This window comes from Agelaius phoeniceus, chromosome 23, assembly GCF_051311805.1.
Source record: "Agelaius phoeniceus isolate bAgePho1 chromosome 23, bAgePho1.hap1, whole genome shotgun sequence".
NCBI classification, from domain to species: Eukaryota; Metazoa; Chordata; class Aves; order Passeriformes; family Icteridae; genus Agelaius; species Agelaius phoeniceus.
Genome location: NC_135287.1, coordinates 3,566,683 through 3,584,767, shown reverse-complemented (window position 1 = coordinate 3,584,767; position 18,085 = coordinate 3,566,683). Strand labels below are relative to the sequence as shown.

The 18,085-nt window shown below is 51.7% G+C and overlaps 1 protein-coding gene across 5 annotated transcripts in view; it reads left to right on the top strand.

The window, feature by feature from the left end:
- Positions 1 to 18,085, top strand: part of LOC129129590 (opioid-binding protein/cell adhesion molecule homolog) — a 311,003-nt gene that overhangs the window by 278,470 nt on the left and 14,448 nt on the right. For 3 of the 5 annotated variants that reach the window (XM_054647535.2, XM_054647533.2, XM_077189993.1), the window contains 4 exons: positions 6,853 to 7,085; positions 16,857 to 16,982; positions 17,252 to 17,398; positions 17,479 to 17,599. In XM_054647535.2, the coding sequence (XP_054503510.2) occupies positions 6,853 to 7,085; positions 16,857 to 16,982; positions 17,252 to 17,398; positions 17,479 to 17,599 (627 nt within the window). The remainder of the gene's footprint in view (positions 1 to 6,852; positions 7,086 to 16,856; positions 16,983 to 17,251; positions 17,399 to 17,478; positions 17,600 to 18,085) is intronic. The other 2 variants (XM_054647536.2, XM_054647534.2) reach the window with 1 other exon arrangement.

Below are 18,085 nucleotides of genomic sequence, written 5' to 3'. Positions count from 1 at the left end.
TGTGGCCGCCAGCATCGACTGCCTCTGATGGAAGCATTTACATGCCACCTGCTCCATAAACATTCCCATTGATTTGCTCCATCCAAAGGCCTTCCGCTTTCTTTCTTTTGCTGCCACCTCATATTTCCTTATGAAGATTTCTCCTGAGCTAATAACAGCTGTTGGCTGTTGGGGCTTAGGCTAATGCCTTCTGACCTTCCCTACCACACAGGGGGAGCATCCCGGCACGTGGGCACAGAGATTGAAGCAGTGCTGAGTCAGAAACAAGGGAAAATCATGTTTGGAGGAGTACTGGGAGGAGAACCTGACTTTGCCCAGCCCCCCTTTCCCTTGCCAATGATGTTGTCAGGGTGAGGTGTGTCCCTGCAAGCTGGAAGTAGAAGCAATGAGGAGTGAAAGAAGGGCTTTATGGGCAGGAGGAAAAGCCTGGCTCGCTTTAACAGAGCTGACTGTTTCTGGATTTGCTCGATGTGGAGCATTAATTCAGAAAATCCCATGAATGGCTTTAGGGAGGAGATGTGATCTGTCAGTGGGGGCACCGTGCAGCAGCTCACCTCGCTGGGCATCCCTTCCCTCTGCAAACTAGGATTGCTTTTTAAGCCATCTGCAGCACAGCTATGCCTGTGTCAGCTTTAGCATCACTCTGTGCCACCTGCAGCAGTACCCAAGTCCACCCCTGACTCCAGGGGGCTCAGACCCCCCCTCCCTGAATTAATGTCAGCTCAAGCTTGGCAGCAACACCTTGGCAGCCTTTGCATGTCCTGGATTGTCACAGACACCACCCAAAGCCCTGTGGAAGCTGAGCACAGAGCAGCCAGTGTTTTGTGTGACATGGACCCCTCAGGGACTGCGTAGTGAGCATTGTCTTGACTTCTGATGCCTCGCGCAGACGGCTCCCGCCCTCCTCATCATCTTGTTATCATTCTAATGTCTGGGAGCTGCAGTCATGGACCAAAACACCATTAAACTATCTGAAATGGAGCAACTCGACAGCCTCTGCCCTCACAGGCTTATTATCTTTGCAGATGGATATTTTATATTTAGCAGTCGCTAATGTATCAATTTGGGCTTTGATTTTTCACAGGGAGCAGCTTCTATTCTGGTGCCTGCTGGTGGGCAAACTGCCACTGCAGGGGAACCGCCAGGGACAAGCCCTCCCTGTGAAGCCCCGAGCCTCTGGAGAGGGTAGAAGGGTCCCATAGCCCTTGGAGGGCTTTGGGCAGGAGGTTGTTGGGAGGGAACAGGTTTTCCAGTGGCCTGGAGTGTGTTTGAATAGCACTGGGAGCTCTTGGGGAATTGGAGCAGTAGCAGTGGGGCCAGGCTATTAATTAAACTTGCAGAGTGAGAGGCAGCAGCTGAGTGGTGTAAGGCAGGGGGGGAGGAATGTTACGGAGAAAAGGAGAACTTTGGGCTAGCCCAGCTGTGGCACACCCCATGCTCTTTGTTTTCCCACAGTGGGTATGGGTGTGGTGATGGATCAGGACATGCTGAGTGGTTCCTGATGGCTGGATGGGTGGTGGTAGTGCTGGGTGATGCCATGGGGCGCATCCCAAGTGCCCTCTGTCTTTGGGGTGCTGGGAGGGTATGGGGATGGCATGGAGCTGTGCTTTCTGTTCTTAGTGTGCTGGGATGGCATGGGGATGGCATGGAGCTGTGCCCTCTGTTCTCAGGGTGCTGGGATGGCACGGGGATGGCATGGAGCTGTGCTTTCTGTTCTTAGTGTGCTGGGATGGCATGAGGATGGCATGGAGCTGTGCTTTCTGTTCTCAGGCTGCTGGGATGGCATGGGGATGGCATGGAGCTGTGCCCTCTGCCCCTGGGCTGCTGGGATGGTGTGAGGATGGCATGGAGCTGTGCCCTCTGCCCCTGGGCTGCTGAGGTAGCGTGGGGATGGCGTGGGGATGGCGTGGGGATGGTGTGGAGCTGTGCACTCCACATCCAGCCACCAGGAGGGATGGGAGAGAGGGGAGAAGGGACACTGCAGGTGCCTCGGAGACAGAGTGGACATGAGCATGATGAAAGAAAAGGTGCCTTGTGCCCTCCACCCGCCGAATAAACAGCATGGATGGCAGTGAGGGAAGCTCAGGTGGCGCAGTCCGGCCCTTGGGAGCTGCCATGTGAGACCTGCCATCACATGGTGCAGATGCCATTGTCCCTGCAGATAATGTGGCGGGTTGCATTGTTGGGAGAGGATTAGAGGAGCTGCAATGTTTTGATGGCCTGCTTCTCATTTGCATCTTGAACGAAGTGGGAGCCCAGCCAGGTTCTGTTCTTTTGTGTTTAATTCTGAGGAAATGTGTTTATTTCCGATGATTACAAATAAATCTCCTCTGCCTTTGCTCCAGCCGCCCAGAATAAAAAACATCCGGTGGCCCTTAACTGTGTAGCCAGGGCGAATATTGGAAGTGCAGGAGAAATCCCATTAGGAGTCCCTGGAAAATGTAATTAACAATTTCTTCTCAAAGACAAGGGTGTTTGTTCTGCCCCTGTGACAGGTATTTCTGGTTGGAGGTTTCCCAGGGTGAAGCATCACCTGGTTGCTGTCGAGGGGCTTCACTCCCGATCTGGGTGAGCTATTTTAGCTGCTGAAAACTGGGTCAGCTGCAAGTTTGCAACTGGTTTTGGCATCTCCATTTGTCATCCTGACGAGACACGTTACCTACAGGAGAGAGAAGCAGTTTGGGGTTGAAGGGCCATAGAGGAGTTTAAAAGTAGAGCACTGTTGGTTGGAGCAAGGAAACAGGAGAGGTTTGAATCCTAGAATCATCAAATATCCTCAGCTGGAAGGGACACACAAGGATCATTAAGTCCATGTCCTGGCTCTGCACTGGACAACCCCAAAAGTCCCACCACGTGTCCAAAGACCAAAGAAATGGACAACAAATTTGGGTTGATCCATCCCCCAGCCTCTTGGCATGGACAGGGACCGGTGGTGTTGGCTCTTGAGGTACAAACATGTCCCCTGGGTTTCTTAGGATGTGCATCAACATTTTGGGGTCCCACATATCCCATTCCTCAGAATATTTTGCCCCCATGGAGAGGGTTTTGCAAGACTTCCTGTATGGCTCCAACTCTTATTTTTTGCTGTTTATCCCTCCAAATTACTGCCAGAAAACTAGTGCTGACCCTGGACACAGCATTTCCCTCACCATGGGAGAGGCACTGAGGGCAGCCCCAGGCTTCTCCCTGGTGTTCAGCCAAGTCAGCAGTGCAGGAAAGGTCTGTGACATGGACAGAGAAGGCAGGGGATGGAGGTGGAGGGTGTTATGGCTCAGCCCACACATAGGAGAGGCACTGTCAGTGCTCATTGATGGGGCTGGGAAGGAGCCTGCTGTGGGAGCTATGTGGGGTCTCTCCTAATAGGTGCAGGAGGAGGGAGACGGGCGCTGTGTGCCACCACACACAAAGAGCATGTCAGCAGAGCTATCTGTATTGTTGACACTAAGTGAAATAATCCCACGGCAAACTTCAAAATTAGCATTTAAGAATGAGGAATAGGGGCAATTAGAGGGGAAGCAGCGCAGCGCCGCTGCCCCCAGCTCCCACCCTCATGCATCTTCTCACGCTGCTGTGTTCAGGTTCATCACCCTCATCTCTGGTGGAGCACTGGGATCCCTGCAGCAGCTCTCATCCTCCTGCAGAGCAAGGGGATCAATATGGGTCTCAGGAGATGAAGCCTTAGAGAGCCCACATGTATCATTGTGAACATTGTGGGAAGCTCCAGCAAAGCCTGGCATCCAAAGCTCCCCAGCCACCCTGGAGGAGAGCAGCAGTGGTTGGAGGCAGCTGAAGGGTTACAGATGGTGAAAAGTCTCTGCTCAGAGGCAATGAGGGTGTAAGTGGGATGCAGAGATGGAGGAGCTGATGGCACTGGTCACATTGTGCAAAGAAGGGATGCGTGGGGGAGCTGGGATGCAGCGTATGCTGGGGGCTGACGATATAATTCCCAAGATATTCCCCCTGCCTTGCTGATGGGCTTTCTCCAGGTGAACTGCAGAGCCAGGATAAGTTTATTTCCCTCCCATGTGACAGGTGCTTTATTGTCTTTTGTCCCTTCTGGACTGGTAAAGCAGTTTCTGGAGATGGATACGGTGCCTTCAGGAAACTGTTAATGGGGGTTTGTCTTTGGTTTTAATTAGATCCCTTCAAGGGAAAACCTCCTGGCCTGCTTTATTATCCAGCTTTGTCAGAGCTTGTCTGTTTTATCTAAACACTTTGCAGAAGTCTCTTTACCTGTTTGCTTACTGGAGACATTATCATAATCCTGGTCAATTGGAAATGGGGAGCAAAGACTGCTCAGCAGACAGGCGAGTGCCGTCAGCTTAGCAGCTAATGGAGATCACTTTCCCAGACAGGTAAAGAAGCTGATGAGGTGATCCTTATGCCAGGGCATCCATCAGTATTCTCTTTGTAGTCCCAATTGCCAGGGCATGGGAAAACTGGCGGTGGGAAAGTGAGGTTAGTTGAGAAGGTGCCTGCAGGAATGCCATGTGCTCTGTGCCAGCTGATGGATGGAGCTTTTCTGCTGATGGCGGTTCTGACACGTTCCCAGGAGGTGCAGGAGGGCTGTTTTTTTGTCTGGCTGTCTGTAGCTGCAGGGGACAGTCTGGGCTCCAGTGGAGAGGAGCATGATGCTGCACAAAGCTGAAGAGACTTGGTCCTAAATTTGCTATTGAGCGGCAGTGACTGAAGAGTGGGCTGGAGGGATGGGAAAGAGGAGCCTTTGCCTCCTTGCTCTTGGCATGGATTTGTTACAAAGGTCTCCAAGTTGCTGCTTCCTGCTCATTCCAAGGGGTTTTGAGGGCAGTACCAGTCACCAGCACCACGGACAAGGCAGGGTGATGCTGTCCTTGCCCTCCCTCATGTGAATGTCCAGCTGGGGCATCCCTCGGTGCTCATGCAGTGCAGCTCTGACATGTAAGTGTGAGATGTAAATGCAGAATGAACCACCCCAGTTCTCAGGTGTCCTGGACCGGCCCCAGATCTCCTCGGGAAGCACATCCCATATGCACCAGCCAAAGCTGGGCGGCGACAGTGGAACGTACTCAGCGCCGGCACAAGCGTCTCATCCCTGTCACTTCAAACCCGAGTCCTTGTGCTTCACCCCTAATGAGGGGACCCGAGAGTACCTCGCAGGGCTGTAGTCTGGATATTTATATGAGCGCAGACATGCAAGTTGTCTGTTTTACATATTGCTGCCCTGATTTTTCAGTGCACGCAATGAATAATTTACAGAAGCCGTGTGTAAGTATCTCTTTATTATTCATTATAATGAAGTGAGACAGCAGTAATAGTCCACTAGACTGGAATCCCCCAGGGCCGAACTTTACTTGGCTGTGCTTAGCTCTCCCCCAGTTAATTTGAAGGAAGAGAGGGCTCGGTTTCCTGACAAGGACAATGCTGTCTGTGGGCACAGGGCTGCCCTGGTCTGGCAGAGCTGAGCTGGCACCAGGGCATGTCTGACACCAGGCAGGGTCCCCTCGTGCCGGCAGTGCCACGGCAGGCGTGGAGCACCATCCGTCTTTCCCGGCGTCCATACGTGCTGTGGCTGGCAGAGACGTACAGCTCCTGCAAGGGGAAAATTACTTGTTTGCAGGAGAATATATGGCTCATTCCTCTGAACCGAGCACCCGGGGGGACCCTCAAACATGCCAAGTATCGCCCCTTTCCTGTGCCCGATTAATAATCTCGATCGAGGTGATGCTCTGCAATCTCAGCAAGGGAGGCATATAACACCCCCAGAGCCTGGGCAGGAGAGGCACTGCAATGGGGATGAGGACAGGAACAGCCTCCCAGCTGCTCTCTGAATTTACAGGCGTGTGGAGAGGGACTCGCACGAGTTCCTTGATTGACTGTAGGTGCCTTTTCCTACGATCTTGGCTGGACAAAGCTGCAGCAGGTCTGCTACTGCTGCCACTAGCTCACGTCTAGTTGATTTCCCCTTTTTTTCTTTTCATGCCAAGAGAAAGCTTCCCTAGCTTGGTCCTCAAATGGCAAAGGTGAAGCTCCCAAGGGATGCTGGGCTCTTAATTTAACCAAACACTCAGAGCTTTTGCTGCAGATACCATAGCAGCAGCAGAGAAGGCCACATGTAAATAGATGGAGAAGAATCTATCAAAAAGTATGAAAAAGCCATGTTTTCCAGGAACATTTTAATTCCCTTCCCCCCCATCCCATTCCTTGCCAAGTGTAACTCAGCGCCGTGGACCGGAGCTGCTGAGGTCCTGCACGTCTCAGAGCAGGGAGGGTGGGAGCCAGGCAGGAAATAAATAATGGAAACGACCGCGTTGTGTTTTCAAGGCACTTCTAGGATTTACAGCTGCTTATCCAAATGTTCCCTTCCCTTCCCCATGTGCTGGCTTGGCCGTCTCCGGCTGTTTCTCTTCTTCCCCTCTCCCTGTGCATGTGCTGTGGCCCCTGTCCCCAGCAGTGGGGGTGTTTATCACCCCGGGGATGGCTCGAGGGCTGTGCCAACAAGCTGAACTGTCAGCACATTTTACAGCTTCATCTGGAATTCTCAGTGCACAGAAAAAGCAAGGGGGGCTGTGGAGGTGGGTGAGAAGAAATGGTCCGCCTGACTTGCAGAGGTCAAACAATGGGGATTTTGTCTGTGGTTCCCCAGTTGTGTGTAAAAGAAAAAGAGAGGTTTTATTTCTGGTGAAACCACTGTTTATGTGAAATCTCACGTGGTGGGGGATGTGGAAACAGGGAGCACGGCCACAGCATGCAGCATCTCCGTGCTGGCAGAGCTGGGGAGCCACCCTCCCATCCTGCTCCCATCCCTTTTTGGGACGCGGGACGCTCTGTGTGTGTCCCATTCCAGGCGTGTGACCTTCTGTGTGTCCCCTCCAGGTGTACTGTGGATGACCGGGTCACGCGGGTAGCGTGGCTGAACCGCAGCACCATCCTGTATGCCGGCAATGACAAGTGGTCTATAGACAACCGTGTGGTCATCCTGTCCAACACCAAGACCCAGTACAGCATCAAGATACACAACGTGGACATTTACGATGAGGGCCCCTACACCTGCTCCGTGCAGACAGACAATCACCCCAAGACTTCACGCGTCCATCTCATCGTGCAAGGTAGGTCTGAACGTGCCTCATGCTTTTGCTGGGTGGTTTGGTCTGGGAGGCTGCCTGGACTTGGGAAGGGTTTGGAGGCCCTCTTGACAGTCGAGTTGGAGCTGCTTCAGAGATTGCATGGCATGGGAACAGTGGTGTGGACAAGTGCCCACCATGCCAGGGAGGAGATGAGCGTGCATTGTCTCAGCCTTGCTGTGTTGTGCAGTTGTCACATGGGAACTGGCAGTGGGGCTGCTGAGGTCTTTTTTATTCCCCCTTTGCCTGTCTGTGCTGTGAATTTGACTTGTCTCCACTGCTTGGAACCGTGTTGCTCAGCTCGCTCCATCGGGGATTTGTTAGTAAGGTGCTCAAGCAGGTGTTTGAAGATGCTTCAAGAGAGCCAAGAGCAACGTGCTGCTAGGCACAGAGGAGAAGCAGATCCCAGCAGCACAAGGCTCTGTGCTTTTGGGAAAGAGGTCAAAATCTCTGTGGGGCCATGAAGGGCTCTTGGCACAGGGCTTCATAGGCAAGTGTATTAATATAGCAGATGCTGTTGGGCTGCAAAGCAGTGTTCTGAGGCTGTTCTGATGGGGGGATCCAGGTGCTGGCAGATCAGAGGGACCAGTAGCTGTCTGATGGATGCTGCCTCTCGATTCTTGCGGCTTTGCACCAGCTACTGGCTTTTGTCCGGTCTCTAGATTAATTTTTCAGAGTTAGTGTTAGTTCAGGTTAGATAAAGATAATGAAAGTTTCCTAATCCTCTTAAAGAAGATTTATTTGGCTGAGTAGAAAGCTCTCGGAATACAATAAAGCGTGTATAAAACCAGGACCTAATCTTTCCTTTAATTTCAAACAGCTGATGGGTATTGATTTTGCAATGAGCAAATCTGAAAACTTTCTCAGCCTCGACACATCTCTGAGAAGCCCCCAACAGAGTTATGTATGTATTTATGTACCCTTCTCATTGGCTAGAGGCAGGGGTTGATTGTGGTCACCCATCCAACAGGTTTTCCTGCCTGGTGGCTGTAGGAATGTGTTGGGAAACCCCAGATTGTGTGCACCAGGCTGTGGTGAAGAAGGGGAGTGGTCACCTCGGGAAGAGGGGAGAGGAGATCCACTGGAAGCATCCCTCCATCTCCTTGTTCAGAGCTGTCCCTCTCCTCCTTTTCGAGCTGTGTGCGAGCTGTCCATCTGTGAGGTTTAATCTGTTTATCCTGTCTGCTCTCTAATCATGCTAATCCATCCAGTCAACAGCGGTGAAGTACCCGAGTGCTTTGCACCTAATGAAATCAGGTGAACTGGCCGCGGTGCTCAGCACCCGCTGCCCTCACCCCTTTCTCAGGGTGATGCAGGCACCTGCCAGGCACAGCCACGTGAAGGTGAGAGAGGGTTTGTGTCCAGAGTGATGGTCTGGTGGTGAGGCATTCCTAACTGTGCTGGGGAAAGTTTTTGTTCCTGGTGTGAGCAAGTCCTGTTGAATTGCTCCCACCGCAGCGATGACTGTGGTTCTCAGCAGTGTCACTTCTGCACAGCTGGAGGGAAGCATGAGAGGAACTGGGGGTGCAGGCACAGGTCAAGTGCTCCATGCTGAGCACTGTCTGTACTTCCCTTTCAATGAGTTAAGCTCAAACCACACGGTTTGCCCAGCTGAGAAAATCCATCTGTAGGCGCCTTTGAAGGTGGTGATGAGAGAGGCAAATCCTCCTGTGCTCTGTTCCTGGTTCAGCCTGAGGAAGAAAAGCCTGTGTGGAGATGCCATAGCAGCCATCCAGTATCTGGAGAAGCCTACAAAGAAGTCAAGGGGGACTCTTCATCAGGAATTGTAGTTAAAAGGAATAATGGGTACAATCTGAAAGAGAAGAAATTTAGGCTTGATGTAAAGAAATTCTTTCCTGTGAGGGTGGTGAGGTCCTGGCACAGGTTTCTCAGAGAAGCTGTGGCTGCCCCATCCCTGGAAGTGTTCAAGGTCAGGTTGGAGCAACCTGGTCTAGTGGAAGGTGTCCCTGTGCATGGCAGGGGATGGAACAAGATGATCTTTAAGGTCACTTCTGACCCAAGCCATTCTATAATTCAGCTCCTCTGCAGTTCCTTGGTGGCTAAATTGTGATTTTTGTGAGGGTGAACAACGCACAGTCCTTTGCTCAGTGCTGAGAGGAAAGGAATGATTTTCCAAAGATGGATTTAGTCCTGGCTGTTTCTGTAAGCACAGCACACACTTTACAGGGATGGGAGCAAAGCCCTGTTTCTGGCCTCAAAACTGAGGTTTAGGTCTGTCCTCTGTTTTTTGCCCTCACTGTGCCAGCAGGATGCCAAACATGCAGTAACGACCAGTTAGCAACTATATTCAGGTCAATTAATTTCTATTTGTATTTTGCAAAACTATAAGTTGGCCGGAGAGAGTATTGATTCTTTGTGCCCGTGTTCAATTGGGTTTTAATTGTGCTACTGAGGTGCCCGGCCTTCCCTCCCAGCAACCCAGCAATAAATCTGCCAGGGAATCGCCGTCAACAGTAAATGTGTCTCTTAGTAGCACTATTAATATGTCTCTTGCATTGGTTCATTGCAACAGCCGTTAACAGCGTCGATGGCAGGAAGCCAGAGGGGGTTTTTTTGTCGTCTCCCTTTTCCTCTTTTTGTCAGGAGCTGCCTTGTGATGAAGGGATGGATGCTTTCAGAGATAGATGTGGTGTTTATGGCATGCTGGTGTGTTCTGGGGAGAGTTTGGGATGAAGAGAGAACAGGAATTTAAGCTCATGTAAGCAGAAGATGAGCCACCCCATCCTTCTCTTGTCGTAAAGGCTGGAGTGGAGCTGAAGTGGGGTGGTCCTTGGTGAGCCCTCCTGCCTCTGGGATGAGCAGTGTGGAGGCCACCTCTCAAAACAGGTGAGAGGGAAAGCTCCTGGGAGGTGCAGGCCTGCAAGGAGGAGTCAAGAGACCTTAAAGGCATCATGCTGCAGGATGGTTTTTGGAGTGAGGGGTGTGGTAGACCCTAGTCAGGACCCAGCCCTGCCTTCATGGCTTGGGCTGCTTCAAGTTGTACTTCAGTTCAAAATGTGGAGCTCAGGGTCAGTTTTTTGGCAGAGGCTGTGAGCTTGGGATCCCTTCTGGTGGAGATTTTGGTGGTAAACATTGGTACTGGCCATCCCTACCTAAGAGTTGTCTTTGGTATTTCTCCCATGTTTTCTGTTCCTGATTATTTAAAGAGCCCTTCCCTGTACTGCCTTGATCCTACTCGCCATACTGAAGCCTCTCCCAGCTGTTGGAATTGTTTCTCTTGTTTCTGGTTGGCACAATCCATTTTCTGTCTCGGTGTTTGCTGCTTTCCTCACCCTGGGAACCAGGACTGGTTTTGAAGGGCCATGACCTTCGTTTATAGGGTGTGGTTGTGTGGTGTCTTATCCAAATGCACCTAAGGATGCTCTCCTGGAGCTGGTCCTGTGTCTCACTCACCACCTCTCAAAGCAGCACCAGTGCAGATGTAGCTTCTCCATGAGTGTTTCAAAACCAAACTGAGACTTTTATTTTTCCCTTGTGATAACAACTGGCTCCTTAGGGTTCTCAGAGGGCCACATTTGAGAACTTTTTGACAACTTTTTTTAATCTTAATTGAGATCTTTTTCTCCAAAGAGAAAAGGTTGGATGAAAAGTTGCAGCCAGACCCCTATCTCAACTTTCTTTCCTCCCTGAAGAGGCAGAGGATGGGCAAGAGAGTGAAAACGGCCAAATGAAGGTGATGCAGGAGCAATGTGATAGTGAATTCAAAAGCAAAGCAGCCTAAAGAAAATCTGGAAGGAATAGCAAAGTTTGAAGAAGGAAGCAACTAGAGGGGGAGGAAAAAAAAAAGAAAAAAAGGATGAGAAGAAAAGCGCAGAGTCCCTAGAACAAAGGAGAGAGAGAAGGAAATGTGCACACCTAGAAAAGCACCAGGGCATCAAAAGGGCAGGAGGCAGCAAAGGGGAGGAATGAAAGAGCAATGAAGGAGAGAGGGCAGGGAGAGGGGGAAGGTCTGGAAGGAGGAAGAGTCAGAGTGACAGGCAGAAAACAGCACACACTGCCCAGACAGGAACAAACACTGCCCCATGACATGCCAGCCCAAAATCCAGATGGGAGAATGGTAAAGGGGCAGGATGGGGTCCACCAAGGACAGCATCCTTGGGCTCCCAGTCTCAGAGCTGCCTGAAACTGGTGAAAAGGAGACATCAGGATGTGCCACAGGGACCAGCAGCAGCAGCAGATGATTAATTACTGCAAAAAAACAAAACTGGGGAAGAGGAGGGAGAACTGGTGAAGTTGTTTCCCCATTATATTTCCGAACAGAAAGAACGTTTTAGCTCGTGCACAAATAGCTCCCTGGGAAGCACTCTCACTTCCTAATTGTTCATAAATTTACTGACAGGTGGTTACACAGTAGGTATAACACTGTGAGTTTCGGTTTTATTGCTTTCCCTGTCTCAACATGAAAACTTGGAGAAAAAGGATGCACTGCGAGCAGTCAGGTGACTCCACCTGGAAAAGGGTTGCTCAGTGCCTGTATTTAATTTTTGCCGTGTTCCTTCCTGTAAATCCCACAGAGATCCCACAGAGGGTGTTTTACTGGGGGAATGCTGTGAAAACAGGGTGTTCAAGACCTCAAGCAAAGGGAAAAGGACGAAATTAACAAAATGGAGTGCCTGTAGAAAATGTGAGGCCATGACACACAGCTCGCTTGGCAGGGAAATTTGACAAAAATCATTTTGTTGACCAAACTGTAGCTTTTAAAAGTGCTTAATCCATTATCTCAATAAAATCAGCTCTGATGAGCCTCTCAGACCGAGCTGTCACCAGAATGGTTCGATCAGAGATGATCATCATCGCTGCTGAGCAGCAACATGTTGTTAAAACTCTTGATGTTGCCTCTTTGACCAAGTCAGTTCCCCCATGGGAACATTGAGGGGCATTTTCACAGGGTTACCCTGTGTGTCCTGGCAGGTATCTCCTGAACCCCGAAAGCAATGAGCTGGAGAGAGGGAAAACATCAATTTCCATCTGCCACCGGGAGCTGACTCTCAGGTGCCCCATTTAAGGCCATCAGCCCCAGACAGGAGCTGTTCTAGGGAAGGTCTCATATTGCTGGTGCCTTCAGCAGACACACAGGGACTGGAGGAGGCCCTGGTGCCACCCTGCTGTGCTTCTCATCAGTGAGGGAGATGGAAGGCACAGGCAAAATGTGAGTTTTCAGCACATTTGCCTCCTTTGTGCTGACTTTCTGTACGCTAATGAGACCTTGCACAGTGACACCTCTGACAGCCCCATCCTGCCTGTGCCGGGGAGGCTTGTGCAGAGCTGGAGATGCCTGGGGCTATAGGCAGCTGGGGTGCTGGGAAGGGAGGCAGTGTCATCTCCTGCAGGCATCCGACCCCTGCTAGGGTGACAGTCCCTCTCCCTGCTGGTGACAGCATCACCTGTCACAGGACACAGCTGGACACTGCAGCTGCAGAGGCGAGGGAGCTGCATGAACACTGCATCCCCCCAAAATAGGAGATGTGTGAGAGGGGGTGGAAAGGGAGGTGCCAGGGCAGAAACACAATGTGCTGTAGGTGTGACAGTGTCCATGGAGGCTTCAGAGCTCCGAAGATGGGATGTCCCTCTCTGCTGTCCCTATGGGGACCTGTCCCCCAAGTAGGGGTGGACAAGTGGCTGTTGCCTGGCAGTCTGAAGAACCCATAGTTATCCATCATCTCCCCTTATCAGCAGCGTAGGAAGACATCTCTTTTAATGGATTAGGAGCTAATGATGTGGAGGAGGGACATCGGTTGCATGTGTCAGCCACTGTGCTCATGCAGGCTCTCCGCTCCGAGGCGTGCAGCAGTAATGATCTGGCAGCTAAAAATAATCCAGGGCCACGGCGGCGAGTGGCTGGGGTAGGGATGGGCACTCTGGGGATGAGTCAGCCTGCACACAGCCGTGTGCGTCACCGTCATGTGCAGCCCCCGATCACGCAGCCATTCCCGAGGTGCTGTTTGTTCCCCGCGTGCTTTAGCAGGGAAGAGTCGTCTCTGCGGGCAGGGACCGTCCCTCCTCACCCTTGGGTGTCTGGTTGTTGGGGTCTCTGCTGGTCAGAGTGACCCCAAGAAAGGTTAGAAAGTCTCTTTTCCCAGCCCGGTGCTTGAAGAAGGAGTCAGAGCTCTTCATTTCTCTGTCTCAAGGTTGTTTATTGTATCTTATCTATAAAAAATTTTCTCCTGCCCTGCTGAGGTCAGCTCAGCAAGACAGTCCAGGCATTCTGCCTGCCCCTGGGGCAGTGTTATTTCTTTATACTAAAAACGACGTGTACAATGTTTACAATTACTTTCCAATACCTATGTTAGACAGTGAGCTTCTATACTAAACCAATCCCAAAGTGCCAGCATCACAGCAGAATGGAGACCAATAAGAAGACAAAGAAGAAAGGCTGGACATGCGCAAGTTCCTCCATCTTGTCCCCAAAACCCCCATTCCAAAAATCCTAAAATCTACATTTCCACCCTGTGATAATTTTATTATTATACTATTTAAACTTCTGTGACTTTCAGATCCTCATACAAAGCTGGTCATTTGCTCCAGGGGTCATAGTCAAACCCGCAGGTGTTCTGGGCTGTGTGCCAGGGTCTCTGAGCCCCCTGGCAGGGTCCTTGGCAACTCTGGACACCCAGAGGGATGCACTGAGTTCTGACATCTGGTAATGGCTCTCCAGGTCTGAGCTTTCCCGTTGCTTTTGTTCCCCAGATGGGACAATGAGTGCAAAGACACCGCTGGTGCCCAGAGCAGGTGGTGGGATGGAACATACTGGGGAGAGTCCCACAGAAATCCCCAGTATGGCACAGGCCATGGCAGTGTCACCAAGGTGTGATCCCATGGCCAGCCCCATAGGGCCCAGTCTGTGAGGTGAGGGGAGGGATGGCACCTCACAGTCCCCACAGATGGTGGCAGACACTGGCACATGCCTAGGTCCCACAGAGAGCGTGGATTGGCGCATCAGGCAGTGCAGGTCTCGGGTGGTAAAGGATGGAGATAAATCACAGGCTTATTGTTATTGAATTTAGTGGCATCGCTTTCACATTCAATTTCTCTCACCGGCTTTCGGAACAAACAAGAAATTACAGTGCAAATGTATTTTTTGGCTTACCAAACCTTATGCATTAACTTCCCTGTGATTAATATTATGCAGGGCTGACGAAACCCTCTGCGCGCCGCTCGTCGCTCCGGTGAGACCATGCTGCTCGTCGCTTCCTCAGGATTTATTCTTTATTCAATTTGCTTATAGTTGTAGACTTCTGTGAGGAAGGACTGTGGATAAAAGGGGATAGAGATGGTGTTCTGCCCTGTTTTTCTCACTGCAGCTGTATAGAGCAGAGAGAGGGAAATGTAGAGAACCAAAGATAATCCAGGGAAAGGATGCTATCAGCAGGTAAAGGACTAGGAGCAGCACCCACAGTCATGCTGGAGGGCTGCAAGGCATTAGCAGGGCTGCCTGACCTGAGAGGACACCAAGAGAAATCTATGGGGTTTGGGAGAGCCTTTGGACTCCGCACCCAGCACCAATCCCAAGCTGTCACCACCTTGAGACAAGGCAGCTTTGGTGGGATGTGCTTGTCAGGGCAGCCATACCAATATCTCATGGTATTGACAGGGTGTGGCTGAGGGCTGGTTTTATCCACATGTCATATTCACCATCAAATTCACCCTGCCTGCATCTCTAAGTGGCCCTAGTTTCCACCCGCTCCTCCCATGGCAAACCAGCGTGTCCTTGAGACACCATCCTTGACAGCCCAGTCAGTGGGATCTATACAAATGCAATCAAGGTCCTTTGATGTCCTTCTCCAAGTCCTGGTAACCTCGTAGGCAACGATCGCAGTCACAGCCATTGAGCTGCCCTGTGGGGTCCCCGTGCTGTCCATGGGTGTCCCTCCACTGAGTGTCCCTTCTGGCTCGCAGGGACGTTCCTGATTGCATTAGGGCAGGCAGTGGAAGCACGGCCGTGCTTCGCTTGCCTCTGGATGTTCAGGAAATGCAATTCCCCACTGTGAGACCTGTTGGCATGTCTGTGTCAGCATCCTTTGCTAAGGGAAGGGCTTTCAGGCTGATATGTGGGTTTGTACGGCTTGGGGTTTTCCGAATGGGAGCACTGGGACTGTAGTGGTTATGGGTAGTGGTAATTTTTTCCACAGGAGTGAAAGTGTTTCTGTGCCCAGGAGGGGGACAGGCTCACATCTGTGCCCAGAGCACCAGTTTCTGCATCTCATTTTGTACTTGTGGTTTGGGACTCAGGGAACAGGAAAGGGATGCCAGCCTTGAACTGGAGGTGTCTGGGAGGGCAAGGATCGAACGATGACTGATTTTGCTGATGCCCTGCATCACATCATCACTCTAGTCCAGCATCTGCAGGCAAAATCACACAAGGAAGCGACAGGCTGCCATCTGGAGCAGGGGTGGCATCCCAAGGTCTCAGCATCCACTAATGATAGTGATGTCATCTCAGACCAAAACTGCTCACAAGGAATGCTGGTTTGCAGGGCTCAGGAGCAGATGAAAAATGCCGCAGTTGTGGGAACCTTTGTCCTGGATGTTCTTGTAGTTTTCAGATGTTCCTGGTACCAGTTTGAGGAGCTGTTACTGGAGGGGAGAGGTGCAAGGATGCTGGTAATATGGATTAGTGTTATCTTGTCTGAGTGAGGAAGGGCCATTTACAGCCTTCCTGCAGCTCATTGTGGCTGCACTGTCGGAGTTGGCCGGTTCTGCTCCGAGCGTTAACTACGTTTTCCAGCAGTTGCTGGCACACACTTTTCATTTTTGGATTGCTGCTTTCCCCTGAAGGACTCAGACAATCTCCCTCTGCTATAACAGACTGTACTTCTATATTAATGTGTCAAGTTGCTGGGAAATTTACTGCTTTGCAGAACCCATAGGGCTGCAGAGACCGCACCGCATCTTTGCCATGGCTCATCCTGCTGTGCCGCCTCTCCCACACCAGGAGAGAGGAGAATCTCCCTGGGAGTGTGAGGAGAGCTTCCCTGGGGGTGCAAAGAGAGCCAGACAGCCCCACTTGCCCTTGCAGACAGTGCTGGTGCTGGCCACAGTGGTTTTCAGGTGATTATCCTGGAATCCCAGCACTGCAGGAGGGACCTGGGTACAAGGGTTGGGCATCTAATGCCACTTGACCTGGGCTTTCAGCACGTTGTGTGCTTGGGGAGGGGGCACAGGGCATCCTTTCTGGCATTTTAGGTATGGTGTTTCATTTGGGGAGGGTTGTTAAATATGGCCTCATTTACTCCCTGGGGTGCAAACCCTTTAGGGGGTTGTGTCCGACAGCCCAGAGTGCCAGGAAGCAGCATCGGCAAGTGAGCTTTAATTGCTTTTTGCCATGGCCAGGGATATTTATGGGTACGGAGATTGCCAAGTTATTTATTAGATGGAGTATCTGGGGATAGAGTAATATAAATCACCCTGGCCGGTATTGAAGGAGCAGACGCTCAGTAATTTAAACAGCTTTAATAAATATGCTAAAATATGAGCCTTGTCTCAGGCCATAACGAGAGCTGGTTATCGGGCCATAGAGTGGGGGTGCTGGCACAGTGAGTGGACCCCTCCACACCCCAGATCCATGCTTGGCTCCAGTCCAAGACACTGATTTGGAGACATGGAATTGCTGACTGGACAGGGCAACAGAGGGGACACAGCATCACACGATGGGACAGGTCTCATGGCTGGGCCTCCCACCTGCGCCTGGCAAGCTGGTGTATTGATGGTGCCTTTGGTGGCCTTTATGTCTTGCAGTGCCCCCCCAGATTGTCAACATCTCGTCAGACATCACCGTGAACGAGGGCAGCAGCGTGACCCTCATGTGCCTGGCCTTTGGGAGACCAGAGCCCACCGTCACGTGGCGGCACCTCTCCGGGAAAGGTGAGCCCTTGCTTGGTGGAAGAACTGCCTGGGTCTGAGGAGGGGCCATCCTGGCCTGTGTGGGATGCATGGTTGTCCCTGTAGAGGTGGTCAGGGTGGCATTAAGGTGACTCACAGTCAGAGGTGCTGACCTGGGATGGGGCTGAGGGCGCTTGTCAAGTGCTTCCTGGGTGAAGGGGATGCCAGATGCCTGGGCAGGGGGTGTCGGGGCAGGGGCACAGGGAATTTCCTGGTGTTGGTGTCCACGGGTGACAGTGTCACACGTTCAGTACATCCCCCAGGGCAGACCTTTGTGAGTGAGGACGAGTACCTGGAGATCACGGGCATCACACGGGAGCAGTCCGGGGAGTACGAATGCAGCGCCGTCAACGACGTGGCCGTCCCGGACGTGCGGAAAGTCAAAGTTACTGTCAACTGTGAGTGCAGGGCACAGGGGAATGAACGGTGGGAGGTGGGTGCACCTGGGCCAGTGTGACACAGCAAGGTGTCTCTGCAGACCCGCCGTACATCTCCAACGCCAAGAACACGGGCGCCTCGGTGGGCCAGAAGGGCATCCTGCAGTGCGAGGCTTCGGCTGTCCCTGTGGCGGAGTTTCAGTGGTTCAAGGAGGACACCAGGTGAGGGGTGCAGAGGGCAGCCACAGCCTTGGGGTGATGTCACACGTCCCGGCTAGATGGTGACAGTAGGGGGGTGACAGTCCCCCTCTTTCAGGGCTCTGCAAAATCCCAGTTACCACTGGAGGTGCAGTGTGGAACAAAAAGGCACAGCACGGGCCTGGGGTGGCACTGGGTTCCTTTATTTGATGTTACACTCCCCGAGTCTCGGGGTCCCAGGCAATGAGCTGGGGGCAAACAACAGCTTATAAGGGGGGGCAGGTCTCAAGGGAGAATACAATGTTCAACTAATCAAAGGCACTGGGGGTGGAACACAAGGGCAAGGGGTACAAGGGGGAAAAACTGCTTGGGACAGGAGGGGTTAACAGCTGGATGTGGGAGGAAGGGGTTTGAAACTTGGCAGAAAAGTAGCTAAGTAGCAAAGAGATAAACCAACACCTGGCTCAATTGAATAACAAAGACAAGTCTGTGTCACTCTAAAAGCAGGGG